The 27362-nt window shown below is 45.3% G+C and overlaps 5 protein-coding genes and 1 long non-coding RNA gene across 12 annotated transcripts; 4 read left to right on the top strand and 2 right to left on the bottom strand.

Moving 5' to 3' along the window:
• Positions 1-234: 234 nt before the first annotated feature.
• Positions 235-8190, top strand: LOC143258717 (uncharacterized). 3 transcript variants are annotated; one of them, XM_033475592.2, is made up of 2 exons: positions 235-679; positions 6855-8190. In XM_033475592.2, the coding sequence occupies exons 1-2, from the start codon at positions 632-634 to the stop codon at positions 7170-7172; spliced, it is 366 nt and encodes a 121-aa protein (XP_033331483.2). In that variant the 5' UTR covers positions 235-631; the 3' UTR covers positions 7173-8190. The 3 variants fall into 3 exon arrangements, with proteins under 3 accessions (XP_033331483.2, XP_076381135.1, XP_033331485.2); XM_076525020.1 differs by lacking the exon at positions 235-679 and adding an exon at positions 781-958; XM_033475594.2 differs by lacking the exon at positions 235-679 and adding an exon at positions 3583-3956.
• Positions 1840-3434, bottom strand: LOC143260195 (uncharacterized). The gene is made up of 2 exons (XR_013034325.1): positions 3299-3434; positions 1840-2556 (listed from the first exon to the last, which is right to left on the bottom strand). It is a non-coding gene; the product is annotated as an uncharacterized LOC143260195 (long non-coding RNA).
• A 1143-nt stretch (positions 8191-9333) lies between the features above and the next one.
• LOC117223350 (uncharacterized) lies at positions 9334-11381 on the top strand. The gene is made up of 3 exons (XM_033475591.2): positions 9334-9606; positions 10569-10867; positions 11086-11381. The coding sequence occupies exons 1-3, from the start codon at positions 9477-9479 to the stop codon at positions 11221-11223; spliced, it is 567 nt and encodes a 188-aa protein (XP_033331482.2). The 5' UTR covers positions 9334-9476; the 3' UTR covers positions 11224-11381.
• Positions 11382-12186: 805 nt separating this feature from the next.
• LOC117223335 (uncharacterized) lies at positions 12187-18646 on the top strand. The gene is made up of 8 exons (XM_033475568.2): positions 12187-12519; positions 14666-15151; positions 15330-15437; positions 15518-15565; positions 15639-15884; positions 15968-16205; positions 16276-16717; positions 16801-18646. Exons 1-8 carry the CDS (start codon positions 12462-12464, stop codon positions 17032-17034), a joined length of 1860 nt encoding a protein of 619 aa, XP_033331459.2. The 5' UTR covers positions 12187-12461; the 3' UTR covers positions 17035-18646.
• LOC117223329 (putative 2-oxoadipate dehydrogenase complex component E1 homolog) lies at positions 18171-23696 on the top strand. The gene is made up of 12 exons (XM_033475554.2): positions 18171-18351; positions 20181-20470; positions 20550-20769; positions 20839-21410; positions 21477-21634; positions 21703-21970; positions 22060-22273; positions 22341-22753; positions 22835-22955; positions 23024-23212; positions 23288-23373; positions 23465-23696. Exons 1-12 carry the CDS (start codon positions 18171-18173, stop codon positions 23570-23572), a joined length of 2820 nt encoding a protein of 939 aa, XP_033331445.2. The 3' UTR covers positions 23573-23696.
• On the bottom strand, positions 22301-27292 carry Sirt2 (Sirtuin 2). 5 transcript variants are annotated; one of them, XM_033475579.2, is made up of 7 exons: positions 26175-27292; positions 25076-25321; positions 24645-25001; positions 24371-24566; positions 24094-24286; positions 23926-24018; positions 22301-22626 (listed from the first exon to the last, which is right to left on the bottom strand). In XM_033475579.2, the coding sequence occupies exons 1-6, from the start codon at positions 26203-26205 to the stop codon at positions 23950-23952; spliced, it is 1092 nt and encodes a 363-aa protein (XP_033331470.1). In that variant the 5' UTR covers positions 26206-27292; the 3' UTR covers positions 22301-22626; positions 23926-23949. The 5 variants fall into 5 exon arrangements, with proteins under 5 accessions (XP_033331470.1, XP_033331471.1, XP_033331475.1 ...); XM_033475580.2 differs by lacking the exon at positions 22301-22626 and adding an exon at positions 23381-23622; XM_033475584.2 differs by lacking the exons at positions 22301-22626; positions 26175-27292 and adding an exon at positions 26040-26148 and having other exon boundaries at positions 23381-24018.
• Between the last annotated feature and the right edge of the window lie 70 nt (positions 27293-27362).

Genomic DNA, 27362 nt, shown 5'->3' with positions numbered 1-27362 from the left:
TGTATCACTACATGCATAATCTTTTTTCCAATTGAAATTGAAAAGCAGTCGAAACGACTTCCTTGGGCAATCTAGCTGTTAAATCGAAAGTAAATAAATTCTCAGTAATTCGAAAGGGACGACGTCGCTGGCTGCCTGCAAATTCGTTTGTACGCGCGAGTAACAAGCGTAACCGCGGATAGGTAACGAGCAGGTGACATTTACGGCGAACGTGCTCCGTCTCGCCGCGATCGGACTCCGAACTTCATTAGTTGTCGAGCGTGCACCGTGGCGCACGCTTCAAAACTTTCGCTCGCCGATCCAGGATCCCGTGATTCATGGTCCGCGATCCGGACGTCGATGGAAGTCGATCGGAAGCCGTCAACGTCGACCGAATCTTTCGAGTGTGTGCACTGTTGATTTCGTCCGATCGAATCGATTTTATCGCGGTTTCGTGACCGAGTCGGTGCGCGCGCCAGTATCCTGGCAAAAGCAAAAACACATCCGCCGATGGGAGAAGATCTTTGGCAAGAAAAACGACGATGAAACCTAAATAAATAAATTGTACTCCGGCACGGATCGGCACGTAACATCTGAAGCGAAAGTATACTACGATGCGGTGATCGCCGATATCGAGGAAAATCGGTCCGCTATGAGGTACTTCAAGAATTTCTTCCAACACACGTGGCATCCGCAACAGGTAATTTCGTTCGTCGAACAAACGCGAGGAATCGTTTCTACGCGGTGGCCGACGATCCGTTCGCGATACATAATATTCGATAATAATTCGAGCTATTTTAGGATAATCTATTCAGGATAATTTATTCGAGCTATTTGCTCGTAGCGCATAGCATGCGCTGCGGAAACACAGCGGCGAGTATTTCGATGCAATTGCGTTCCAGTGACACGCGCCTCTTTTGCTCTTTGCATCGCGTCAGCATGACCTCGCGCGACTCGGGATAATCGTGGATAACGACAGGTAATAAACGTTCGTTCCCTCTGTTCCTCGGCCGAAACACAATTATGAATTACGCGTGCGCCTTCGCCGCGGCTCGAACTCGTTTTGTCTCTTGCAGTTACCTTTTTTTTTTTGACACCCGGTCTGTGTAAACATCCTCAACTGTATCGGCAGCCTTGACGGTCTCCGATAAGGCAACAACTTTCATTCTCAGCCGCGTTCGGCTGAGAATCCGTCGATACGTACTTTCACTTCACGGCTCGGCCGAGATAGTGTTCTCCTGATCGATGCCTCGGTTCTTCGAGCCACGATCTCCGCGAGACCAATATGTCGTTCGAATCTATCGCTTATTGGGTTCTCCTTTCTTTTATATAGGCTCCACGTTGTTTTTTGCAATCGATCCTTTGCGGGCGATTGCAAGCAAATGTTATTAATTTCATTTTTTATTTAGGAATAGTTATCCGACGATTGCACTGATTTTGTGTAGGAAATCGCAAAGATATTCAGAAATTATTTGTCTATTTAAAATGATCGGTAATCTTAGTGTATTTTCTACGATCTTGCGGCTCCTTAAGTTACATTTACCTGCGAAACACTTGAGAGGAAAGAATGCGTACGATTGCAAGCAAATGTTATTAATTTCATTTTTTATTTAGGAATAGTTACCTGACGATTGCACTGATTTTGTGTAGGAAATCGCAGAAATCTTCAGAAATTATTCGTCTATTTAAAATGATCAATAATCCTATTGTATTTCCTACGATCTTGTAGCTCCTTAAGTTACATCTACCTGCAAAACACTTGGGAGCAAAGAATCACTTTTACATCATCCCGTACCGGTCGCCGGAAAGTTTATAAATAGATGTTCTCAACCTCAAATTATCTCTTCAATGGATCGCGAATCTCTTTTAAATCGTTTTTATTAAGCTCGCCCAGAGTCAATCATTAAAATTGTATACATCTTATAATTAATTTATACGCCACTCTCATTTTTATATAAAATTCTTTATATCACTTAACGTGAAAGAACTTTGTCCATAAAACAAATAAATAAATAATTAAATAAATAAATGAATTATATCAACGGGCTAGAAGTTCACCCAAATTCTCGAGTATCGAATATCGCGAAAAACATTAACAAGAATCGAGTGGAATTTGCGAGCTCGATCGTCCGAGGACAGACTTCAGTCGATCGTCGTGACCCCGCGATTTCGGGATGTCGTGGGGTTAAATTTCGGCCGATGCGACCGATCCGTCGTTCATCATCCTTGTCTTGTTTACTCTCTGGTGTGTCCTTCGGACAGGATTTTCCAGCGTAGATGGAGAGCTTCGTACCGACACGAAGGATGAGCCTCGACGGATTACGCAAGGTATTCTATCTGCGATCGTTCCGGAAAGTTGGCCGCATCCTTGAGACCTGTTGCGCCGACGGCATCCTCTCGTACAACGATCGTCTCGCTTTTTCAACGAGATTTCGAACGCGTTTCCCGAATTCGCTCGCTTTCCCGATAACTTAACGTTCTAGTCGCGTTTCTTGCGCGCGGCAGCGTGCACTGTTTACTCGATCCGGGTGGAATAAGTGTGGGCATTACTGCAGACGCACCGAATTCTGCGGTATTCTATAGAAGTGATAAAGTCTTTATGACGTACAAGTGACAGCAAAATCGCAGTTTCAATTCATTTATAGACTTTTGATATTCGGAAGCTTATGAAAACGTTGATTTAAATTTTGGTAATTAATAATTAATCTATTATATATATATATATATATATATATAATATTATAATATATATATATATAATATATTAATATACTAATATAATTAATATATAATATTAATATATAATAATATAATTAATATAATATATATATTATATATATGATATAGAGAGACGAGCTCGGCTGGCGCGAGGCGACCGAGCCAACGAGCGGAACCGGGCTTCGCACGCTGGTCGGCTGGGCCGCCTCGCGTCAGCCGTACTCGATTCTTATTGGTCGCTGTTTTTCGTTGATATCTCGTTAACGGCGCCTCGGAGAACATTTTTGTAAAGGAAGAAGTTGCTTCAAATGATCCGAGGAACCCGCCATTTTCGGATTGCGAGACATTTTTGGGACACCTGTATATGCACACGTATGATTTCTTTACGTTACTCTTTTTAGTGAAATTCGTGCTTTCAGCGATATTCAATATTTTGAGAAATGTAAATATTCAGAATTAATTAAAGAATAATAGAATAATTATAAATGAATTAAAGAATAATAGATATAGCTGAACTTGTCAATTTATTGGCGTAAAAGGTCTTATTTTCTCTGTCCAAAGTTCTCCTTCATTGAGAAACCGCAGTGATACCTACACTTACCCTAGACGGCGCATCTTCGATCTTGCTCGCAGAAATCACGGAACGCGATCGATCGGTTTGCTTGAAGACGAAGCAGGGATAACGGAAGATCAGGTGCTAGGGTTGATAAGGTCCGAGATAACGAGCCCCGGTCAGCGTCGACGATTGTGGACTGCCGCCGCAATTGCAGGCGGCGCGACGTAATCGGTCAGCCGGTCAGTTCGCATGGCATCGTCCTCGAGTAAACTACCACCTACTCGTGATGTAGGCTTCCTCGTTGTTTCGCTTCGCAGTGTCAAGGAACGTATGTCGGCGTCGTATCGTGATCAAGAATCGGTCGAAGATGGAAATCGGAAGGAATCGTGCGACGACAACGACCGCCTCGGTCGTGTGGGACGATTAGGTCTGCCGATACGATTCTCGGGCCCCGATGTCTCCGCGTTAAACGGAAGCAATTGTTTCGATTTCGAACGCGACCGAGCAGGATATACATCGTCGATTCGCTAGGACTGGATTTACCGAGACTTCGACCGGGATTGTAAGATCAGGCGATCGAGAGCGTCCGATTTTCTTCTCGTGGGACAACGGGACTCGCGATCGTCGCGACACGAGGCCAAATATCGTGTCCAAGCGCCGAGAAAAGTATGCGCAACGAGCAGAACCGTCGCTCTAGGAAAAAGTATGTTTCTTCAGTTTGTTTTCGACCCGTTTCGCTTTTTCGAATGCGATTCGGTGCAACGCGCAATGGATCGCAGTGACGGAAATTGCGTGAAAATCGAAGAACTTTCGGTAGAAACGAGATAAAACGATGATCTCTTCTTTTTTACGTTGAAGCTGAAACGTTGCGGAACGGAGAAAAAATAGCATGAACATTCTTTAACCTCGAGAATTTATGTCAAACTCGAAATATTCTTGAAACATTCCAACTTCCGATTTGTCCAATATTTCGAAGGACGTTTCAAAGTGGTGGATAAATTTTGCGACCGGATTTGAGATCAGCGTGTCAAAATCTACGGGAAATGACGTACGGTATGTCATAAAAAAGAAAATCCAAGCGTACACGGTATCTGATACATCGCAATTTTATTCGAATATTTCAAGTTTAACATTAAATTTTCGAGGTTAAAGTATGTTCGTATTACATTCTCTGTATTTCTCTCTTGTTCTGCAGCGATCTTCTGCAAGATCATCGCTTTATCACATTTCTATCATAAGTTCTTCGATCGTTGACACAACTTCTTCGCTATACCCCCACTGCGCGACCATGCTATACCCCCACTCCGATAGGCTCCCGTGGACCCCTTTGCCGCTGGACACGGAAATTATACTTACTACGTGCGTCTATGTGCGCGCGTATACGACGGGAAAAGACCGGACACCCTCGCGATGGAATCAGACGGAGGGTTCACGAATCGTTGACCCTCTCAATTTCCGATTCGACGTATCGCGTTCGAGCAACGGCGCGCAGGTCGCCTCTTCTAAAATCTCGAATGGAGAAGCCAGGGAATATTTCGCGACGCGAAACCAAGTAGAAAATTACGAACATTAGCATGCTTTGTCGAACGTTCTCGTCTCCGGTGCAAACTGATTGAATTCGAGTCGCGGCAGACTCTCGAAATTGTTCTCGGTCTACTGGGTGTTCGCGAAGTTTGCGCGATCTTTTGCGGAGAAAGCAAGCTCGCCGCGATCGCGGAATCCGTTCGAGGAATTTTGTAGGAACGACGATCATCGGTACCGAGCTTGCGTCGTAATAACAGCCGGAAACGAAAGGAATTTTGCGAGATGTAAGCTGGCCGGGAATTTCGCGGACACGAGTCCGCTCAACGTGTACGTAGATCGAGCTCGACGCGGCTGAAAGTACTTTCGAAACAGCGATTAGCAGATACAGTGGACTTGTCACTGAGATACCGCTGTCTTGCCAGTACTTTCCGCGATATCTTCTGAAGATGGTGATAACGGCGTCGGTCGACTCCACATGGAGCTATCAGTATCTGAATCAAGACATTGGCACGATGAGCTTGGTTTACGGTACAGTGTCGGGCAAATTTTTATTTGTCTATCGAAGAATAAATAAGAAATTACAGTAAGATTTCAGTTATAAATGGGAACCAAAGTTTTTAATTAAATATAAGTCGTTTAAATATTGTCAAGAATAAACGATCTATTATTACCTATTTGCAAATGAAGTTTTAATTTTGATTTCTGGTTTCATTGGAAAATAAATGATAAGTAGTTTTTTGTTCTCGATTATATGTACTTCATATATACTATAATATACAGGGTGTTCCACAATTATTTTAACAGCCGAAAATGAGGAGTAGCCGAGGTCATTTGAAGTAACTTTTTCCTTTGCGAAAATGCGATCCGCGGCTTTGTTTACGAGTTATTAACGAAAAACACTGGCCAATGAGAGGTGACGGCGCGAAGTTCGAGAGCCCGCAGCACGAGGCTTTGACAGACGGTCGGGACGGACTCGAGCCGCGTTCGAAGTATTGAACAAATCACGAAGCGAGAACTTTCCGGATTTTTTTTTACTACGTAACAGTGATATTTTTAAGAAAAACGCTGTTCACTTTTGCTTTAGAACGTCTGAAGAATATTTACTAATTTTTCGGACCCGAAATAATAAGTAATTTAACCGTGACGGCCGTTTTAATTTTCTAGTGTGCATGACACTAGCGTGCTGGACAACTCCCTTCGTGGTAAAACTTTTAACGACGACGACGCTGTAAAATCTCGCTTAACTCAGTTTTTGGCTGGAAAGGATCAGACTTTCTACGAGCGTGGAATTTTCAAGTTGTCGGAGAGACGGCAAAAGGTCGTCGAACAAATTGGAAAGTACATTACAGATTAAACTTCGTTCCAAGTAAAAAAAAAATCTTTTATTTCATCGAACAAATCGGCAATTACTTAGTTGCCAACCCAATATTTCGCTTCCAAGGAAATCCGTAGACCTCCGAGGGCGAATGGCTCTTTAAACGAATCGCTTTAAAGCGCGCGCATCAGCGAAACGATTTATTTTTATCGGGGAGATAAGATCGCGTTGCAAAGGAGGAAGCTGCGGTCTACCCCGGTCAGAAACCGCGCGAAACAGATATATGTATCTGTATGCACGCACATGTATTTCGTTATCGTCTGCTTTCGCCTTCGGGTTACACCTGACGACTCTATCGGAGTTCCGCCGAAAAATTATACTAGCAAATGAACAAACGTTCTTCGCGACGCTTTATCGATGTTCGTCCTCTAGCGATGCCTCGTTAATTTCTTTCCGTCCTCGTACGTGGCGACGACGCGTCCGCAGAAATCGTTGGTTCGGCAAGCGATCGGCAATTTGTTCGTCGTTCCAATTCCGTGGGCCGTCGCTTAACCGGAGAGAAAACGATCTCTCCGAAAGAACGGCGCAGCGGCTGTTGTTGTGTCTGGATAACCGTGACGAATTCAGGCCAACAAACACGTCCTTATCTGTGTTTCCACTTCTCCGAACTATCCGAGTCCGAATAGCGGAGAACGATAAGTCCTCTCCCGTCTCCGATACGGGTGAATAATTGCAATCGACGATACTTCGAACGGTTTGCAGATGGAGAATCTGTCGAGGCTCGAGCTGACCAAGACGAAGCCGAGGGACGCGGAAGAGAACGAGCTGGCCGAGGTGAAGACCGCTTCGCCGACCAACAATGTCGCCACCTCGACGGCGAAATTGTCGTCGACGCATCCTGCGCAGCCAGGAAGTATCCCATGCAGGGACGGAGGGTGCAAGGCCTGGGCCAGCCGCTCGGAGTCCAGATTGGAAAGCCCGTGGCACTTCCTGAAGACCGTTTTCCTGATCTCGGTGATCGTCGCTTTGGTCCTCTGGGTGGTCGTCTACACGTTCCTAGCGCAGTATGGAATCCTGTGAATCGGGGACCGACTACTCGAGCGTGGACGTACGACGACGGAGAAGGCCAGCAGCCATCGCATCCACGTGTCAGTGATATCTCGCGTCTGTGATTCATCGTGTTTACGATCGCCGATTTCGAGAGGTCCGAGAGGACGGCCTGGGACTCGTCGAATCGGGGGTTAGGCTCCCGTGGATGGACTATAGGTCTATATAAACTCTATAGAGTGAATATATATATTATATATAATACCAATGGTATAATACCATATATATTATACCATTGCTGTACGCCCTAACTTTGCAACGGAACGCCGTTAGGCGGCGTTGAAAGGGACATCTTGTGCATACGTCTTGCTAGGAAGTCGTGCGACATACATGTGGATTTCGTGCGCGGATCGTGACTGATGGCCGACACGTGTGCGACGTGTGGAACAATGCGTTATCGAAAGATCGTGGCCGTGTGTGTCGAGCTTCGACGAGACCGAGAGGCGGCAGCTTCAGCGTTCCGCGATCGTTTATGCTTCTTCCTTCCGGTTTCGCTCGATCGCAGCCGGGCCCCGAAAGCGCGGTTCGCCGCGTTCGAGACGGAACGACGGGATCCGAAAGTAATAGTTGTTCGACAACCGGTCGCGGCGATCGCGGAAAAAATTACGCAACGCTAGGAACGTTTCGTCACCGACCGTTGCGTTCCCGCGATTATTATGCTCCGACGCGCGGCGATCGCGTGCCGATGACGAAATTCCCCGTGAAACCGCGAGACACCGACTTTCCGAGCGTCTCTTTCGATGGCTCGGACAAACGAATGTAAACCGGCGACGACGTTCTTCACCGTGAGCGGCACTGATTTTGTACAAATAGTTTTAGACACGCGTCACGCCATAGATAAAATGTTTGCTGGCGTTTCCCGGCGTTGCGGGCCCGGCCCCGATCCCCAAACAGATTTCCAGTCGAATACTATTGCCGATTTTGTAACCGGTCAAACAATTTTTATCCATTGTCTGTTTATGTTCGAATAAATCGCAACAGTTCGAATGAACGCGACGTTCAGATGATTCTTCAGACCCGAAATCGAGCCCGGTGCTCGCAGGAAAATAGGCTACGCAAGGATCCACGATCAGACAGAGGCTCTAACGTCGCGTTGCGATCGTAGTTTAGAATTATTATTTATTTATTTATTTATTTATGAAATATATTTCCGGGAAGTTACCCAGTAGTTACCAAATTACAACAAAAAAGAAAAATACAGAAGTTAAATATAATAAGATATACAGGGTGTCCCAAAAATGTCTCGCAATCCGGAAATGGCAGGTTCCTCGGATCATTCGAAGCAACTTCTTCCTTTACAAAAATGTTCTCCGAGGCACCGTTAACGAGTTATCAACGAAAAACAGTGACCAATGAGAGGCGAGCTCGGCTGGCGCGAGGCGACCGAGCCAATGAGCGGAACCGGGCTTCGCACGCTGGTTGGCTGGGCCGCCTCGCGTCAGCCGTACTCGATTCTTATTGGTCATTGTTTTTCGTCGATAACTCGTTAACGGTGCCTCGGAGAACATTTTTGTAAAGGAAGAAGTTGCTTCGAATGATCCGAGGAACCCGCCATTTCCGGATTGCAATTCATTAAATTAATATGATAAATCTCTACGGACTATAATGACGTTGCGATATTAGCTAATACGCCTTAAATTCTGTTGGAAAGCGTGTGGTGGATGATTGAAAAAATCGATGCGAAAGTGCACGCCATTTACGATAGAGAAAACACGATTGAGTCCAGTCTATAATGATGCATACGTCACCGTCCCACTCCTCGCGTAGCCTATTTTCGTGCAAACACTGATCGAGCCCGCACAAATTGTCCGAACGTTTCTTTTTCGAACAACGATCGACCATCTAGGTTATAGCGGAGGCCCTTGAAGTCCGCCGGATGCGCACTTCAAATATATGACGCTCTGACAGCGAAACGAAAGGAGTTTTCCTCGACACCTTTGAGAGTTTCATAGAAAACTACGTTTCTGCGAACGGGAGAGCGAGTTGCCTGGCGGTTCGACGGGAAACGGGATTTCACGCTGCATAATCAGGCATCCGATCCATCCCGACGTATTCATCTAGTGCGATATCGAGGAAGGTGCGAGAGACGGCGCGGTCTCTCGGTATGACCGAACAGGTAAAGCGAATTTGTATCTTCTACGAGTTTCCGTCCGCGCGGGAGACGGGAACTTTTCTCCATGCTTATCCGACTCCCGTGTCGTTTACAGAGCGCGAAGGATTTCGGACGTCGATCATTGAACGAAGTGGAAGATCACGCGTTGCCAGGTTTCGCGGTAGATGCTTCGAAGGAAACACCGAGTCGGCAATCTGAAGCAGGAAAGAGAGAAGATTGCGCGGTACTTGCAGAGCTTTTTTTCTCAAGTACGCGGTCCTGATCCTGACCCTGAACGAAGGGATCCCGGAAAAGGTAAGAAGTTTCGAGTTATAGGTTAGGTTGGTCTCCAACCGGGGCGCATCGACGCCGAGTTCTATGCTGGACGACGTTTCTCCTCTTGAGAAGAGAACGATCGTTGCTCGACCGTCTTGGTTTTTATGAAAATTTGCTGACGCTGTGGATACTCGCTGATCTCGACGATTTTTATACGTGTTATCAAATTCGACATATTGATTTGAAGAATTCCGGTTATCTTATTTGTTATTTAACATTACGACGACGAACGTCGCCTACTGTCCACATCCGGTTTTATATGTCTTATTCTAGAAGTAGCGAACGTATAATTTGATTATGTGCGCAACAAAGGATATATTGTCTTTCCTTTCGTTTAAGTCTTTTATACATAATTTGATTCTTTGACGAATACAGGCTGTACCAAAAATGTCTCGCAATCCGAAAGTGGCGGGTTCCTCGGGTCGTTCGAAGCAACTTTTTTCTTTACAAAAATGTTCTCCGAGGCACCGTTAACGAGTTATCAACGAAAAACAGTGACCAATGAGAGGCGAGCTCAACTGACGCGAGGCGACCGAGCCAACGAGCGGAACCGGGCTTCGCGCGCTGGTCGGCTGGACCGCCCGCGCGCCAGCCGAGCTCGCCTCTTATTGGTCAGTGTTTTTCGTTGATAACTCGTAAACGAAGCCTCGGAGAAAAATTTTGTAAAGGAAAAAGTTGCTTCAAATGACGCGAGGAACCCGCCATTTGCGAGACATTTTTGGAACACCCTGTATATTCTTGGTACTTCAAAAAATCCTCGTCCGCAAAGGGTTAACCTTGTACCAATATGTTCTAAACCTCCGTATTTTTTTTTTATTTCATAATTAATAGGTTACTTCTCGTATAAATTCGATGAATAAATAACATATTTAAAAATCATCGAAACCGATGGGGACCACGTAATCGACAGCTTTACCTTTTGCGCTGTCATCGAAAAACAGGAGACGATGCCGCGTCAAAGGACGCAACGATAAGCGACAACCAAGAAGCCGGCAAGGATGCAAAGGACAAATTACTAGCCAAGGCCGATACCAGCGTGGTGATCGGGCTGGTCGCGTTGGAGAAACCCGGACCATCGAGAGATCGATCTCTCGATCCCAAGAAAAATTCGGATCGAGGCAGTCGGAAGACTACTCGCGACAAATCCACGGAGATGAGGAAGAATCTGAGTACGCAGAGCCTGCGGAGGAACGAAGAAGTCGACGACGACGACATCGACGACGCCGGCAACGACGGCGAAGTAATTCATTATTTGAGCCGTTTATTTTGAAAGTGGCATAAGTCACTTTTTTCAAACAAATCGAGTTAATGGTAACACTAATTACAATCGAGCGGTATCTTTTCATTAAAAAAGAAAGGAAAAAAAGTGACTTATGCCACTTTCAAAAGAAACGGCTCATTTGATCGCGTTGTAATCGAAATCTAAGAAGTCGGTCGATCATCGATGCTTCGTTTCAGTTCCATCGGCGAGACGAACCTCAAATGCCGAAGTATATCCTGGTCGGTTGGGATCCCTTCCGGTCGAAGATGATGCTGCTGCTGATGATCCTGTTCCTCCTATGGATATCAATCTATTTCCCTCTGATCGGAAGCTGAAAATCAGCGATCGTTCCCAAACGAATTCTTCAACGAATTCTTGAACTCTACGCTAACGTGTAAATATGTATGTACATATATATAAGATTCGAAAGAATGTCACTGGTCGATAATTCTCAAATAAAGATACCGTTCCGCTAATTGCCAATTGGCGATAGGATAGGCGTACGCGACGAGTAATTTGTCCCGCAGCTGTTCAAGTTGCGAAACTTACTGTTACCATTATCATTGTTATAATTATTAATGTTTATTTACGGGCTACCAGACCCTCTTGAACGATACAAATTAGACACCTATAATGCGGAAAATAATGAACATTTCGAAGTACAGCAATGTCTCCCTTACCGACGCTCGGATTGTCTACAAAAATGGACTAATTTAGGTAGAGAAGATACGATTGTTCGAGCATTTTGGCTCGTTCTGATATTTATTGGCAATTGGTAACTATAAAAACGTGCCGCAAGGCTCGAACGATCGTATCCCCTCTTCCCAAATTGTCCATTTTCGTATACAATCTAAGCGTCGGTAAGGGAGACATTACTGTACAAGATTTGACAACGGATACAGTGGAATGAATAAAATGACTCAAGCTTTTCGTTGAACTCGCTTAAAAATCTCGCGACGAAATGTAACGAATTCTATATTTCCGCAAGATTTTCGTTCGTCCGAACGAGTCGAACGAACTTCTACCTTCGAGCCCCCGTTCGACCCGATCGAGATCACCGTCGTGATTTCTCGTCGACCGGTGATCTCCGAACATTAACCGAGGAATCGAGCGAGAAGCAGCCGGCTAGCGACAATAGCGTCGAATTAAACAGAGCGTTACGAGGGAGCGGACGTGACCAAACCCGGACGGAGTTGAATAGAAAGATCGTCGCGGCGCATCGGCTGACATCATCCTTCCGAGAAGATCGGCACGATGCTCGCGGCCGTGCAAAGACCTTAGTCGAGCCGGACCAGGGTCGCGGCAAACTTGCCAATGGGAGACCAGAAGGCAGGAGGAAAGTGCGGCCGGCGCGGCGGGGGCCAACGGAATAGAATCGGATCGTATCGAGAGTCGGTCGAGGCTTCAGTTCGTCTGAAAACGCCCGCGTCGTGCGTCGAACGTCGCGGCGACACGTTTTATTCTATATATCCTCTGCACTCTATCCGCATTCTATCGTAGACGAGCCGAGCTCAACTCGATACCGATACCTGGATCTCGTTTCACCGTACGAGCCAAAGGAGCATCGTCGATCATGAAAATCAAAGGCGCGACCGTGTTTCTCACGCTGCTCGCGCTCTCCGTCATCGTTGGTAAGTCGACGCTACTCGGTTCAACCAGTTAATCTCCTCGTGGAAATCGCAATTTCGCATCCAAGAAGGCCGACGATCGCGAAAACTCTCTCTCTTTCTCAATTTCTATACCTTTTTTCATTCCCTGCGGTAAACTCCGTAGCTTTCGGTCACTCGAATTTCGACGACGTCGTCGTTCGATGTACACATCGGTCGTCCTTGAGCAGGATAACGCGGGACAACCGGTTGCACGATCTCGCAGATCGTTCAAAATTCATCGATCGAATCGCCTGTCGTTCGCCAGCCCGTCGGCGTTTGTAGGAGGAAAAACGGAGTTATTGTCGGAGTGAAAGGAGGATTTCCCGTCGGTTGTCCGATCGTTCACTTTTTTACTCCGCTAGTAATTTATCACGAGTGAATTTATCCGGCAAGTCGCGCGGTATTGCGTAAAATATCAACGAATATACATATACACGTTACGTGCGAACTGTTTGGACAGAGAACATCGTTATCTGCTCCAAATGCTTGGATTCGACCGTTCTTCTACTCGTCTATCGATCTTGTTTTCGTTCCGTTTTTTCCTTCCATTATCAAGGTTATCGCGGGTTCATTCCGACTGCGCGGTTCACATGCATACATATGCGATCGCGAGCTGGAAGGAGCAAGAGAGAGAGAGAGAGAGAGAGAGAGAGAGAGAGAGAGAGAAAGCGTGACATTCTCGGAATATGTAGCTACAAGTTTCCGATACATAATCAAGAAATACTTCGGCGATATAATCGACGCGGTGCAATACTTTTTGTTTCGTCGACCGGATGAACGAGTACAAGTGTCGAGCAGTTTATCGCTCGTCCCAGTTGCCAGATTCGCAGAAAGAAGGAGGAAGAGATTGTTTCCCATGTAAATTTCCATGGCCGAAGTGCCCGTGGGAAGCGATCTCAACCGTGATCTCCGTAATTTGAATTTAAGATCGCGAACGCCGTGACGTCGATCGTCTGTTCTCTCCGTCTCTGCATTAGGTTCGTTCGGACTAACGACGTTCGATAAGAAAAGAAAACGGTCTCCTTCGAATTTTCTAGAAGCGTGGAAAATTGTGAAATCTCCCGTTCCACTCCTCGATTCGCTGTCGTCCCGGTCACAGAGTCGTTAAACGCTTACGAAGCAGTCGACGCACAGTGGTACGGATCCACAAAAACACGAACTAAGGTCAAGTTCCAAACCTTTTTCGAAACTTTAGATATACAGGGTGTCCGACAAATGTGACTCGCAATCCGAAAGTAGCGGGTTCCTCGGATCATTCGAAGCAACTTTTTCCTTTACAAAAATGTTCTCCGAGACACCGTTAACGAGTTATCAACGAAAAACGGTGACCAATGAGAGGCGAGCTCAACTGACGCGAGGCGACCGAGCCAACGAGCGGAACCGGGCTTCGCGCGCTGGTCGGCTGGGCCGCCTCGCGTCGGCCGTACTCGATTCTTATTGGTCACTGTTTTTCGTTGATAACTCGTTAACGGTGCCTCGCAGAAAGTTTTTGTAAAGGGAGAAGCTGCTTCAAATAATCCGAGGAACCCGCCATTTCCGGATCGCGAGACTGACCCTGTAGGTTCTTACGTAGCGACCATCGGTACATAGCACCGTGGACGACGGCCGTACAGATCCCTAACGAAAGGTTTATGACACGAGCAACAGTGAAAACTATTTTTGAGAAAACCGTCCCAACGCGTATCAATAGTATTCAAGAGAAAGCATGCTTCCTGTTCTTTAGGATCTTTCGTTCTCGGTCTCAATAGTAAATTCCGGTATCATAAACCCCGGGATTTCCGTAGGGCCCACGGACTAGCATCCGTCCCACTGTGCGACGGTAGACGATCCTTTAGGCTCCAGTCTACAGATATTAACCTTTTGCACCCGAAGCCATTTTAATTGTAAATCTAAAATTATTTTTCTGACTTATGATATTTCCATTTATATCAGACAAAGTGCATTTTATGAAATTGAACCTCGTGATTCGTACAACAGTTACGCTTCTAACGATTTCTTAAATCGAAACATTGACAATATAAAAATTATCTTGGACCGTGATATAACAATTTCGGTGGTGCCTCAGAGTCACCACTCTATCGTGCAAAGAGTTAACGCCGATCTTCTTGATAATATCGATGTCCCCTAGCCGACGTCGAGGCGGGATGGAAGTTCTGGAAGAAGAAGGACAAAGACGCGACCACCACGACCACAGAGACACCGTCTAGCACAACCGTAGCGCCAACTACCGCCAATCCGGCTGGTAAGCCTGCTGGTAGTCCAGCTGGTAACCCAGCTGGTAGTTCAACTGGCAAGCCTGCTGGTAGCCCAGCTGGAAAACCGTCGACTGGCCCGAACAACGTGGGATCGGCTGTGATTGGCGCCGGCGACCCTGGCCTAGCGATCGGCGTCAATTCGAACGCGCAAAACGTCCGAAACAACGCTCGGCCGAGCAGACCAAACCCGGGAACGGAAGTCGGTCTCGACATTGTTGGGAACAAGCCTGCGAGGCCCGGAACCGGTGGCAACACGGGTCAAGGTTACAGGGATTGGGCCGCTGACTTAACCGGCGCCGGAGAACCCGGAAGACAACCGCCGAAGTCGCCAGGCCAAGGACCAGCGCTCAGTCCTGGAGGTAAATCGGCCAATACCGTTCGAACAACAGATGGTTATCTGTTATTATTATATATTTTTTATTATATATATATTTTATATATTATAAATTATTATATATATATTATATATATTATATATTATTATTATTATATTATATAGGGAAAAACCTGGAACAACTATTACACCTTCTTTCGCAGGTGCTGCGTCTCCAGGAACTCTGCCCGCAGGTGCGAAGCCCGGTCCAAGCCCCGCGGTCACACCCGCGCCACGACCTCAGCCCCAACAACCTTCGCCACAATCGCCAGGTTTCGCGGAATATCCGTGTTTCGAATAACCGGCACGCAACGCGACGATTCTAAGAGAAATTCTATATTTTATTCCCCAGGTTCGAGACCGTCCGCCGGCCCTGGCAGTCCAGCATCTTTTCCGGCAGGTGAGCGAGATATTTCCTTAACTCTATCGTATTCGTAACTGTGCTCGTCGCTAACTGAATTCGGACGTTCAAGTGTCGCCATCCCCGAGACCGTCCGCGTCGCCAGGACCGACGCAGCCAGCGCCCAATCAACCGGGAGCCGGAGGCAATCAGGTGTCGACGTTGCACGTGGGTGCTCTGAAACCCGGCAGTACCACTCCGCCACCACCCAGACCCGGAAGTCCTGGAAGAACTTGGGCGGACGTTGCCGGTGGCGGCAGCAGGCCCAACTCGCCGACTCCTTCTCCGAGGCAGCCCACTTATCCGAATCAACCGGGTGGTGAGTCGATCGGAGATTCTCGGAGCAGTAAATCGAACCACGCGTTGGTCCAAGTTTGTCGAGCTTCCGATGATTCTCTACAGGACAGACTCTGCCCGTGGTAGCGGGCGGTGCCGTAGCGACTGGAGCCAAAACCAATGCTCCTACAACCTACTCGAGCAATCCTACCTACAGCAAGGGTAACGGCATTACGGACGAGGACCTGGAGAAGCTCTCCGAGGCTCTGTTCATCAAGGACACCAACAACGCGAACAGATACATAACTCTGAACATCCAGAAGCAAACGAGCAGCAGCAGCACCACCGACGACGCCCCTCAGCCGTAAGGCTTCTTCCTTTCTTTTATCCAGTATACCGAACATAACCAGCTAGAAAAGCGGATCTCGTTCCAGGCTGTTCACGGTGAACCCGGAAGCCTACCAAGGTCCCACGATCCAGAAAATAATAACGATCTACGACAACTACCAGCCGGACACGAACGTGAACGAGCACATAAGCCCGTTGCAGAGGCAGGAGGAGAGCCTGCTGGTGGACACTATGCTAAGCACGAACGTGATGTCCGCCGCGATGAGATTCCTCGCGGACAAGGGGAAGATCCGCAAGGACTACTACGACTACAAGGACACCCTGAGAAAGATATGGTTCAATCTGTTCTCCCGTGGACAGGGGAAGATCGGCAGCTCGGGATTCGAGCATGTGTTCATGGCCGAGCTGAAGAATGGCCAGAACGCGCCCGAGGTGGTCGGCTTGCACAACTGGATCTACTATAGCAAGGAGGAGGCCACCGGGAAGGTCGACTACAACGGATACTTGAAGAAAGTCGACCTGGGCGATGTGAGTCGACTCGTCCCGAGGCCGTTCGAGGCCATCGATGGGAAGTCTCGAGCAGCTGATACACGATGCGTTTCGCTTTTCAGAAAGGGCATATCTTGAAGATAAGGACGAAGTTCAACGGCCACGATAAACCGGTGACCACCATGTTCGTGGGCACCTCGCCCGAGCTGGAAATGTCGCTGTACACGGTCTGCTTTTACGCGAGACCAGAGGCCAATTGTCCGGTGTCCCTGGGCGGGACAAAGTTCAACATCGTCACGCACAAGTTTAAGTACAGGGGCAACGACCTCGTGGGAACGGCATACCCCGAGATATAACATTATTACGTATGACATGTAGCGTATAGCACTTCCTTTTTTTTTACCCGACCGAACCTCGACCGATCTTCTCGGGAAGAAATCGTAGTTCGCGATTCGAAGAACGCGAGACGCACGCTTCGACGAATGCTTTTCTCGGAGCCCGAAATTCGTCAACGATGACTTCGTTATCTAATCTGCTATCGCTGTATTCAACCGCGAGTGACTACTCGATCGGACACGTTTTTCTTTATCTTCGATTATGGCTACGCGATTTGTGCGCGATCTGTACCGGTATGTATCGGGTTGTCCGGAAAGTTCGTGCCGATTTTTTAGGAAAATTAAAACGCAGCTCATTTAAATATCGGTATACATTTATTAAATTCTATAGGCACCATTCTGTTCCGCAACCTTTCTCCATCTCTTTCGTGCAGCTTGAGAATTCCGTTCTTCCAGAACCTCTCAGGTTTTTCGGCAAAGAAATTGTCGTTCTTGATCTTCAAGATCGAAATCTCCAGCTTTAAACCGAGCATATCTTATTTGTCGCTTGTGCGGCATTTCTGCCCTTTCGGAAAATGAAAAGCATTAAATGCCTGTAATGCGCTTTATTTGCCACCGTGTTCTAAGGCGTACAAAAGTGATAAAAATTAACGAATCGTAAACCATTCTCTGTTAGAATATGTACGCATGTCATTTGTTTTCAATAATTGTGATATATTCGGTCAGGTCTCTCACGCTGCCTACCGAAAATCGGCACGAACTTTCCGGACAACCCAATGTAAGTTCCTGAATCGCGGAACCCTCGTAAAAGAATCGCGAATACAAATACTCCTTGTAGAGATAAGCTTTCGTCCAGTAAAATCTGTTATTTGAACGAACGACTCGATGTTTTGCATTGGTTAAGCCAATCTCGAATAAACAGATAACGTCGAATAGTAAGATCTCCGCACTGTGCAGTGTACAATGTACGGTCTACGGTGGCCTGCGGACTTACACTCTGTGCGTTCGACAATCCACGACAATCTACGGTCGAGATGGGGTGGGGGAGTGTAAGGGGTTCGACCGGTTAAATGGAGGGGGCGGGAGCAGCATACGGACCGTGAACCATAGCAAAACGATAAGAGACGCTCAGTCGATTCAGAGTTTCTGCGACAAGAATGCACGCCTGTCCTATCCTTCGGAACTTACGGAAACGTCCACGATTTCGGTGGGCAAACAGTTGTTCGATCACAGGATGCACCACTTATCGACTGACGATGGCGACTGTCCATGCTCGCGCTTATCATAGCGAACACGGTGTGTACGGATATAGGCCGCGGGCGCCGCGACAATTTCAAGGTATTTTTCCATATACGATTCCACAAATACAAGAATATTAATATCGAAAGTAGCACTGTTATCTGCTGTGATCGTGTTTACGTAAGCTCGCAATTACACGGATCTCGTTCACGTGCTCGCGCGCGCCTAACCAAATACTAAATACATAGCAGCTGATCGTACGAAGCTAACGTTATTGTAGCTAACATGCGAACACGGAGCGTAGATTTTTTTACCATTGTTCCGACGTCAACGATTGCGTAATGTTTGTTTATCTAGATGTAATTTTCCTAAGTATTAAATTGTTCCCCGCCTATCCCTATTTTAACATTACTCGAAATGTACGAACGCAACCAGCAACAGCAGCAACGTTAACCTTTTAGGCACGACGCGCCACTATAGTGGCTTTCGCGGATGTCATCTCTCTGGACGACGCGCCACTATAGTGGCTTGCTCTAGTAGCTCACTCGCTCATCGTTCGAACCAAATAATCGTCTTCGTATGCATTGTTTCACACTTCTTTTGTTTTCGCATCGATTTACAACAGTCTACAGGGTGTCCCAAAAATGTCTCGCAATCCGGAAATGGCGGGTTCCTCGGATCATTCGAAGCAACTTCTTCCTTTAGAAAAATGTTCTCCGAGGCACCGTTAACGAGTTATCAACGAAAAACAGTGACCAATAAGAATCGAGTACGGCCGACCAGCGCGCGAAGCCCGGTTCCGCTCATTGGCTCGATCGCCTCGCGCCAGCCGAGCTCGCCTCTCATTGGTCACCGTTTTTCGTTGATAACTCGTTAACGGTGCCTCGGAGAACATTTTTGTAAAGGAAAAAGTTGCTTCGAATGGCCCGAGGAACCCGCCACTTTCGAATTGCAAGACATTTTTGGGACATCCTGTATATACAGACAGAGTATACAGTATCAGACTCTGTACAGTACATATCGGACTCTGCCGTCCAGAAAAATAGCCTCGCGCAGAATTCAGCCGTATCTAAAAGGTTAAAGGGCAAAAATCGACGCGACTCTTATAGAAGACAGCAGCCTCAAAGATTCGAATACGAATTGAAAATATCGTTCCGTCCACCGCCGAGGCGGCTGTCAACGTTCCTCGTGTGAACGCTTTCAAATGGAGGAATGGGAAAAACGCGATTTCGTCGTAATTCGTTCTTACCTCGCCAGGAGTAAACCTTCGGCAATGGGCGAGCATGCCCTAAATGCGAGTCCTTGTTCATATATTATGGCACACGAGCACAGTTTTAACGCGCGATGAAATGAATAAAGAATCAAAAGTTGAAGCACGTCGGAAACCGTTCGACCACTGCGTGCGTCTCGCGACTCGCGCAACTGTTACAATTCCGTAAAGCGCGGCGGCACGCGCATGCGTGACAAATTCGAACCGAAAACAAGTCGATCGCTGACAATTCGAACTTCTTTTCCCGACGATCGGCTCTCTTTCAATCGATGGGCTGTTGCTGCTACTCGATCACTTGTTTCTGACTAAAAATATAATGTTTATTTCAGATTTATCGTTACATATGATACAACATTCATCTTGTCCTATGGATCGGTAGGTGTCGCGGGGGTTTTTTTTTTTTTTTTGAACACTCGGTTCGCACATTTCGGCAACACGAAACGCGATGCGTTTGTATCGCCGGATCGTGTTACGATTACCGACTGTTATCGTTGGGTGCAAAAATAGAAAGTGCGGTGTCGAGCAAAAGATTTGCTCCGCTAATAAACAGCTGCGATAACGGGATACGATATTTTGATTATTACGCAACTTTGCAACTATTCACAAACTGTCGGAATTTTTATTGAAAATCCCGTATATTTCCGTTTACGTTCTGCAGTGCCGAAAGAATATCTGGTAACGCGATCAAAGAACAGCAATTTCTACAGACTGGTCGCTGCGTACAGAGAATTTGGTCATAAACAAGCCAACATAGATCCTGTCTCTCCGAACAAGCCAATTCCGCTCGCAGAATTGAATCCAGACAGATTTGGATTACGTTTGACGGACAGAGTGTCCTTCGATGGGATCTTAACGACGAATAAGAAGGAAGGAACGGTGGAGGAGGCCTTGGCATTCCTAATTAGGACCTACAGCGATACCATAGGTCTCGAGTTTAGCCATCTAGAGGTATCGTTCGCCGACGTACTGCGATAACAGCCCGTGGGAACATTTTAAAAGTATCCGATCGCCTTTAACGTTTGCGCAGACCGAAGAGGAGAGAGAATGGTTCGCGCATACCGCGGAGAAGCGCGTGGCCGAACCCCTCGCGGATCGGACGAGGGTGGCCATCGCGAAGCAGATGCTAAGGAGCCAAGCTTTCGACAACTTCCTGGCCATAAAGTTCGTCAGCCTCAAAAGATACGGTGGCGAAGGAGCCGAAGCTATGATGGCGTTCTTCCATGAATTTTTCAAACTGTGCGCAGACGGTAATTGAAATCGCGTGAAAATACACGATCGTTCCGCGAACCGATCTAAATCGATCCATCTGTTTCCAGACGACTTGGCGTACATTGTTCTCTGCACGGCGCACCGTGGTCGACTGAACTTGCTCACCGGTATGCTAAACCTTCCGCCGGAGAAATTGTTTCGAAAGCTCCGGGGACTATCCGAGTTTCCGGGTGATGCGAAAACGACCGGCGACGTGATCAGTCATCTGGTGTCCTCCACCGATCTCGATATCGACGGGAAAAACCTGCACGTGTCGATGCTGAGGAATCCTTCCCACTTGGAGGTGGTGAATCCGGTTTCTATGGGGAAAACCCGAGGAGTGATGCAGGCTGTCGGCGAAGGGGCTTACGGCGAAGACGAGAACGCCTGGTGGAGCGACAAAGTGTTGAACATTCAGGTTCACGGGGACGCCGCTTACGCTGGCCAAGGCGTGAACCAGGAATGCTTAGCTTTGTCCCAGGCTCCGCACTTCGAAATAGGCGGGACGATCCACTTGATCGTGAACAATCAACTGGGATTCACCACGCCGGCCTCGCGAGGCAGATCTTCGCGATACTGCTCGGACCTGGCGAAAATGATCTCCGTCCCGGTGATCCACGTCAACGGAGACGATCCTGAGGTGTATATCGTACGTTTTCGCATACGCTAAGCTCGAGTCACTAAACTATTCCAAACGTCGTGTTAGATGGTCGTCCGAGCGACTAGACTCGCCTTCGAGTACCAAAGAACGTTCAGGAAAGACGTCTTCGTGGACTTGAATTGCTTCAGAAGATGGGGCCACAACGAACTGGACGATCCAACGTTCACAAATCCTGTTTTGTATAAAATGATACAGAGCCGTTCGTAGGTGTTTTAAATCTCGTTGCGCGTCTGAAAAATGAAAGAGTGAGTCTACCTTTGTTTTCACATAGATCGGTACCGGATCGATACTTAGATAAACTGGTAAAGTCTAACATTTTTACCCTGGAGGAAGCCAAGCACGACAACGACGGTCACATCGCTCGGTTGAACCAAGCGCTGAAAAAGGTGGATGCTTACGTCCCGGAACCCGCATACTTTGCAGGTTTGTGGAAGGGAATGAGCCAAGCCGAAGCAAGCGTGACTCAGTGGGATACAGGCGTCGACCTGGCTCTGCTGAGATTCATCGCCGAAAAGAGCGTTCGCGTCGACGATAATACGGTGAGAATACAATGCTATACGTTGATTCAACAATCGTAGCTAAATCATGGTTCTTCCATATAATCGGCCATATACGTTTCGCCGCGTAGACCATCCATCCGCAATTAGCGAAGAGCCACGTTCAAGCCAGGCTGAAAAAGACGATCAACGACCAGCAAGGCCGACTGGACTGGGCTACCGGCGAGGCACTGGCTATCGGAAGCCTATTGTACCAAGGCTATAACGTCAGAATAAGCGGGCAAGATGTGGGCCGTGGAACGTTTTCCCATAGACACGCCATGTTCGTAGATCAGACAACCGGAGGTAAGCGAATATCGATTTCTCCCCAAATTTATCGGATCAATATTTACTTCGTTACTCGATATTCTAGACGTACAGATCGCTCTAAATTCGATGATAGAGGGTCAAACAGGAAAGTTGGAATTGGCTAACAGCATTCTGTCGGAAGAAGCGGCTTTGGGTTACGAGTACGGGATGAGTATAGCTCTGCCGACAACCTTGACCGTCTGGGAAGCACAGTTTGGTGATTTCTTCAACGGAGCGCAAATCGTAATCGACACCTTTGTGACTAGTGGCGAAGCGAAATGGATGTTAAGCAGCGGGCTGACCGTTCTTCTACCGCACGGCTATGACGGCGCTGGCCCCGAACACAGCTCCTGCAGAATAGAAAGGTTTTTACAGTTGACGGATAGCAACGAGGACAAACCGGATGGAGATGACGTGAACATGCATGTAGTGAACCCTACAACCCCGGCGCAATACTTTCACTTACTGAGGAGACAAGTACGAGGACGATTCTTGCGCTCTGAATAGACGGTTTCACAAACTGCCTTATACTTCTGTCTAAAGCTTTTCACGTTTCAGATGCTAAGGAATTTCCGGAAACCTTTGATCGTTGTGGCTCCAAAAATATTGTTACGTCACAATGCTGCAACGTCGTTGTTACAAGACATGGGTCCACGAACTAGATTTACAAATGTTATAGGTATATAGAAAACAAAATTTACAGGATAATCATTTCCGTTTTTACGACTCGGGTGATCTGCTTAACAGGGGACGAGAAAGCGGCGGTGGCGAACGTGGACAAAATCATTCTGGTGAGTGGAAAACATTTCTACGCTCTCGACGATTATAGAAACACCGCGGGACAGAGTAATGTAGCCATCGTTAGATTGGAGACTTTATGTCCCTTTCCGGTTCATGAATTATTACAAGAGCTCGATAGATACAAAAACGCGAGAAGTGAGTAAACAAACTGCAGTTTTATCGCAACGTGTTCTGAAGCTCTGTTCAAAATATATTTTAATAACTGTTTAGCATTCATATGGAGCCAAGAAGAGCCACGAAATATGGGACCATGGAACTTTGTGAAACCCCGTTTTGAACATTTATGCGGTAGACGTGTAAGCGTAAAATTTAAAGAAAAATTTATTTAAGTAACAACTTCATCGAGAGAAAGAAATTCTCGTGTGAGAACAATATTACGATTTCTAGTTACAATATTGTGGTCGCAGAACTATGGCTGCCCCAGCTGCCGGCGATGGACAGGTGCATCAACAAGAAACTCAGGAAGTTATTACCAAGCCTTTTACAATGACATGATCCAATTACGTTCAACGTACATTTCGGAGTATTACCGTGTTCCATTTTATCTGTACATGCGATTCAATTATCATGATCGCATTAAAAAAATAAATTACATGTCAAAATATACATTAGAAAATTATGCTTTTTTTATCGCTTATTTCTATTTCTTTTCTATTTTCTATAAAACTTCATGAGGCGGATATAAACGAGAGCGTGTCTCTTTGTTGTCATCGTATTGAATCTTCTATTGTTTAAATAACATTTTTACAATTACTTTAATAGGAAATATCATTTTTCTAAATAAGTTTTTCTTTATAAAAATAGTGGCGAACTTATCAAATAACAATTGCGTTAATAAACAAGTTTACCTCTCTGGAATACCATTAATATAACTAATTCTTCTTAGCGCTTTCAGCATCCAATTTTTCGTGTTCTCTTTTTATAAGGTCTGTTAATTCGTCCTGAAAAGGAGAACGATGTAAGTCAAATCGTTGACATAAATTTTCGAGTTACATGAAAAAGAAGGGGAAACATACTTCCCATCCCATTTTTTCTGCTAACATTCTGCATCCGGTATCGCAATCGCCTAACCAGGCAACGTCGCGTCCACCCGAAGAATCTTTCGTATTGAAGACGAAGCCTTGCCGCAGTCCCAGGAACCGTGACAAACGATCTTGCATGCCCACTTTTTCTTTATTAATGAGTAAACGCGGACAGTGAGGTCGTACTCTTAAAGAAAATAGAGAAACAGCAATTTAAATACAAGTTCTTAAACTAAAACTTTACAATTTGTTATCGTTTCATTATGTACACCTGTCTACCAAGGATGCAAATGGATGGACAAGCAAACTGGATCCCATAATGATCAGTAGATCCGCTTCCGGAAAATCCTGTTCGATCAGGTGATCGAAACGTTGGGGTAACAATTCTCCGAATAATACAACGTCTGGTTTTACTACACCCTCCTTGCATTTTTCACACTTCGGCACGGTATCTTCAGCAATTTTCTCTGAAAGCATGTGTTCGACTTCAGGAACTGCTGGTAATTCGATAAGTTTTAAAAAGTTAAAATATTTCTTAAAATTACTTTTCATCCACGGTAAAGTATACGTTGTTTTGCATTTGAGACACTGTCCAGTATGGAATGATCCATGTGCTTCGACCAATTTTTCAGGTGGCAAGCCAGCAATCCTTTCCAATGTATCGATATTCTGCGTGTAGTGTCTTAAGAGTAATCCTTTTTGCCACAAGAGCCGTATAAAGTAGTGGCATGGGGTTGGTTTAAAGCCTTCAGGCAATAATTCCTTTGCAAGTGTGAAGAAGGGTTCTGGATTTTCCATAAAATAACTAACTTCAAAAATAGCTTGAGGGTAAGGTAAGTTGTACTTCTTTAAATTGTGATACAACCCGCTAGACGGCGATCGAAAATCAGGAATTCCTGCGGCTGTGGACACAAAAGAACTCTGTAGATAGTAAAATATTCTTTCATGGCTCCAGCATGAAATTGTCAATACTTACATGTGGATATACCAGCTCCAGCCATTGTAACAATTTTAATATTTTCTGTTTCCTTGATATAGTCTACTATCCCATCAATGCTGAGTTCTCGAAGAACCTTTTTTGTGGACTGTCCATCGCATGTTGGCGAATTAAATAACCTTATCAGCATTTGTCCTAAATATTCACGAATCATTTCAACGTCAGAATCTTCTGCCTCTTCTGTTGTTGAAGAACTGTTCGTTGCTTCCTCGCTTAATTTCTTCTCTATATATAAAAGCAAAACAAAAGATACAACATAAAGTAATTTCTTATTATAGTATAAGCATTTTATGCCAATAGTATAAAAGTGAATCTATGATTTTTCTGAGATACAATTGATAAATGCGATTGGTAACTTATGAGTGTAACAAAATAATACTAATAATACTAATGGAAAGAAACATTTGAGTGGAGAATTTGCATGAAAAAAATACTTTACTGACTCAAATAAAACTACACGAATAAATGCTTCTGTAAGAGTTCATGGACAAATAATTGTCGTGGACGACTGGTTAAAGGAAATGTAATTTGTGGAAGCATTGGCCTGCTGTAAACATATGTCAAAATTTTGCGACAAACCATATCCCATTATAGTCGCACACATGACACGATAAATTACCTGACAATCCTTGCGTTTATTCGCGAGTACAATACTCGTAAGATAGAACAGAATATCTTCAAACAATACCCAATATCTTAATCCACTTAACCATTTTATTTAATTAGTAAAACATGCTGCTTTTATGGATGACAGAAAATGTCATCACGAATTTATTCACACCGTTAACGCGAGCAAATTTACGCAGTTCAAGCTCAAAATGTATATGCTTACTAAAAATATTGAACCTGTCATTAACATCTTTGTAATTTAGTATCTGTAAAGAAGTTGGTGTCCCGTGTTACGAAATCATGATACAAGAAATACCATTTCGATGACTCTTACATGCAAGTTTCGAAGGACGTAAGAAAGGAAAGGTACATCGTCATATCAATTCGCAATGAAAAAGTTACAGTGCGGATGACGTCAAAGAAATATCGAATTTTGTTGTTATGACAGATTGACAGTTAAAAATATTACCATTTTCTGTGTCATCGTTACGCTCGGACATGTTGTCGAACTGCAACGACCCCTTTGAACAGTTCCAACTTTATTTTTTTTAATAATTATGACAGTACAACACGTGATCAAGAATTGATTAATTGTTCCTTTAGGCGCACAGTTAAAATGGCCTATCAGATCGATAAATTATTTACAAAATTATTTACAAAACCTATGTGTATACTGCAGTAGAGTTCCGATTACGTATTCAGATTGCTCGCCCATCCTGCAATATCCGATCATCGGCCATGTTTGGAACTACGATGTAAGACACCGTATTCGAAACCGGGGCACCATTCATTTTTACATATTATCACTTCGACTAAACTATGATAATTGTGGAGTTATTGAGCTGAAAATAATATCGACGATGATGAGCATCGAACGTATATTTCTGATTTCCAGAAAAATGTCTATACATGATCCTATTTTAAATTAACCGGTTTTATGGATTAACGCAATGCTATCACCGCATAGCAGTTAAACGCTGAACTAAATGTATCCCACAATATGTATGGACAATGCAGGATCGTAGAAAAACGTTAATTATGGCATAATTACGGCGTACAAAAATTAACCAAGGACATAGAACTGTTCAGAAGAATCTGCTGAATCTATATTGTATAAAAAAAAACTAAACGATTATAAAATATAATTAATTAATATAATAGATAACCAAAATTCAAGGAACAATAAATTATGTTTCGCAATGTTGTTATTTGTTCTTTTTATATGATATCGATGCGGCAGATACTTTTAAACAATTTTGTACCCTTGGTTTATTTTTGTATGCCCTAGTTCTGTTATAATTAATGTTTTTAGGTGGCCCTAAATTATTCTCATACAGGCAATTGTGTCGCCTCTTTTGGAAAAGGAACGAAGCTTCGTTAGTCAAATTATCCACAGTCGATTTTGGCCAACAGTTTGAACATTCTGCCATTACCCCAATTGGCACTGTACGGACCCTCGAAATCAAGAGGCGCGAGTATCGCGGATAAACAGTAATTTTAAAAAATTAAAAATTTACCATAATAAATAAACTACTTTCGCAAAATGTAGATACAGGAGAGTCTTGTGAACATTTCTGATCCTTCAAAATATTCCTTTAATTTCTCAGTTAGCATACTTTAGCCTATTTTTCATGCACAAATTCTTATTGCAGGAGCG

The sequence above is a fragment of the Megalopta genalis genome, chromosome 10, assembly GCF_051020955.1.
Source record: "Megalopta genalis isolate 19385.01 chromosome 10, iyMegGena1_principal, whole genome shotgun sequence".
NCBI classification, from domain to species: Eukaryota; Metazoa; Arthropoda; class Insecta; order Hymenoptera; family Halictidae; genus Megalopta; species Megalopta genalis.
Note: the sequence above shows the minus strand (reverse complement) of the source record. Positions and strands in the feature narration are given on the sequence as shown.

Bases quoted from the DNA above. Each gene is read 5' to 3' on its own strand.
- LOC143258717 (XM_033475592.2), top strand. From the start codon at position 632: ATGAGGTACTTCAAGAATTTCTTCCAACACACGTGGCATCCGCAACAG. The intron at 680-6,854 runs GTAATTTCGTTC...AACGGTTTGCAG, and splicing joins ACACGTGGCATCCGCAACAG to ATGGAGAATCTGTCGAGGCT.
- LOC117223329 (XM_033475554.2), top strand. From the start codon at position 18,171: ATGCACGCCTGTCCTATCCTTCGGAACTTACGGAAACGTCCACGATTT. The intron at 20,770-20,838 runs GTAATTGAAATC...ATCTGTTTCCAG, and splicing joins TTTCAAACTGTGCGCAGACG to ACGACTTGGCGTACATTGTT. The intron at 21,411-21,476 runs GTGTATATCGTA...ACGTCGTGTTAG, and splicing joins TCAACGGAGACGATCCTGAG to ATGGTCGTCCGAGCGACTAG.
- LOC117223350 (XM_033475591.2), top strand. From the start codon at position 9,477: ATGCTTCGAAGGAAACACCGAGTCGGCAATCTGAAGCAGGAAAGAGAG. The intron at 9,607-10,568 runs GTAAGAAGTTTC...ATCGAAAAACAG, and splicing joins ACGAAGGGATCCCGGAAAAG to GAGACGATGCCGCGTCAAAG. The intron at 10,868-11,085 runs GTAATTCATTAT...GCTTCGTTTCAG, and splicing joins ACGCCGGCAACGACGGCGAA to TTCCATCGGCGAGACGAACC.
- LOC117223335 (XM_033475568.2), top strand. From the start codon at position 12,462: ATGAAAATCAAAGGCGCGACCGTGTTTCTCACGCTGCTCGCGCTCTCC. The intron at 16,206-16,275 runs GTAAGGCTTCTT...ATCTCGTTCCAG, and splicing joins ACCGACGACGCCCCTCAGCC to GCTGTTCACGGTGAACCCGG. The intron at 16,718-16,800 runs GTGAGTCGACTC...TTCGCTTTTCAG, and splicing joins AGAAAGTCGACCTGGGCGAT to AAAGGGCATATCTTGAAGAT.
- Sirt2 (XM_033475579.2), bottom strand. From the start codon at position 26,205: ATGTCCGAGCGTAACGATGACACAGAAAATG. The intron at 24,567-24,644 runs GTAATTTTAAGA...ACATGCTTTCAG, and splicing joins TACTTTACCGTGGATGAAAA to AGAAAATTGCTGAAGATACC. The intron at 24,019-24,093 runs GTATGTTTCCCC...TCTCCTTTTCAG, and splicing joins CAGAAAAAATGGGATGGGAA to GACGAATTAACAGACCTTAT.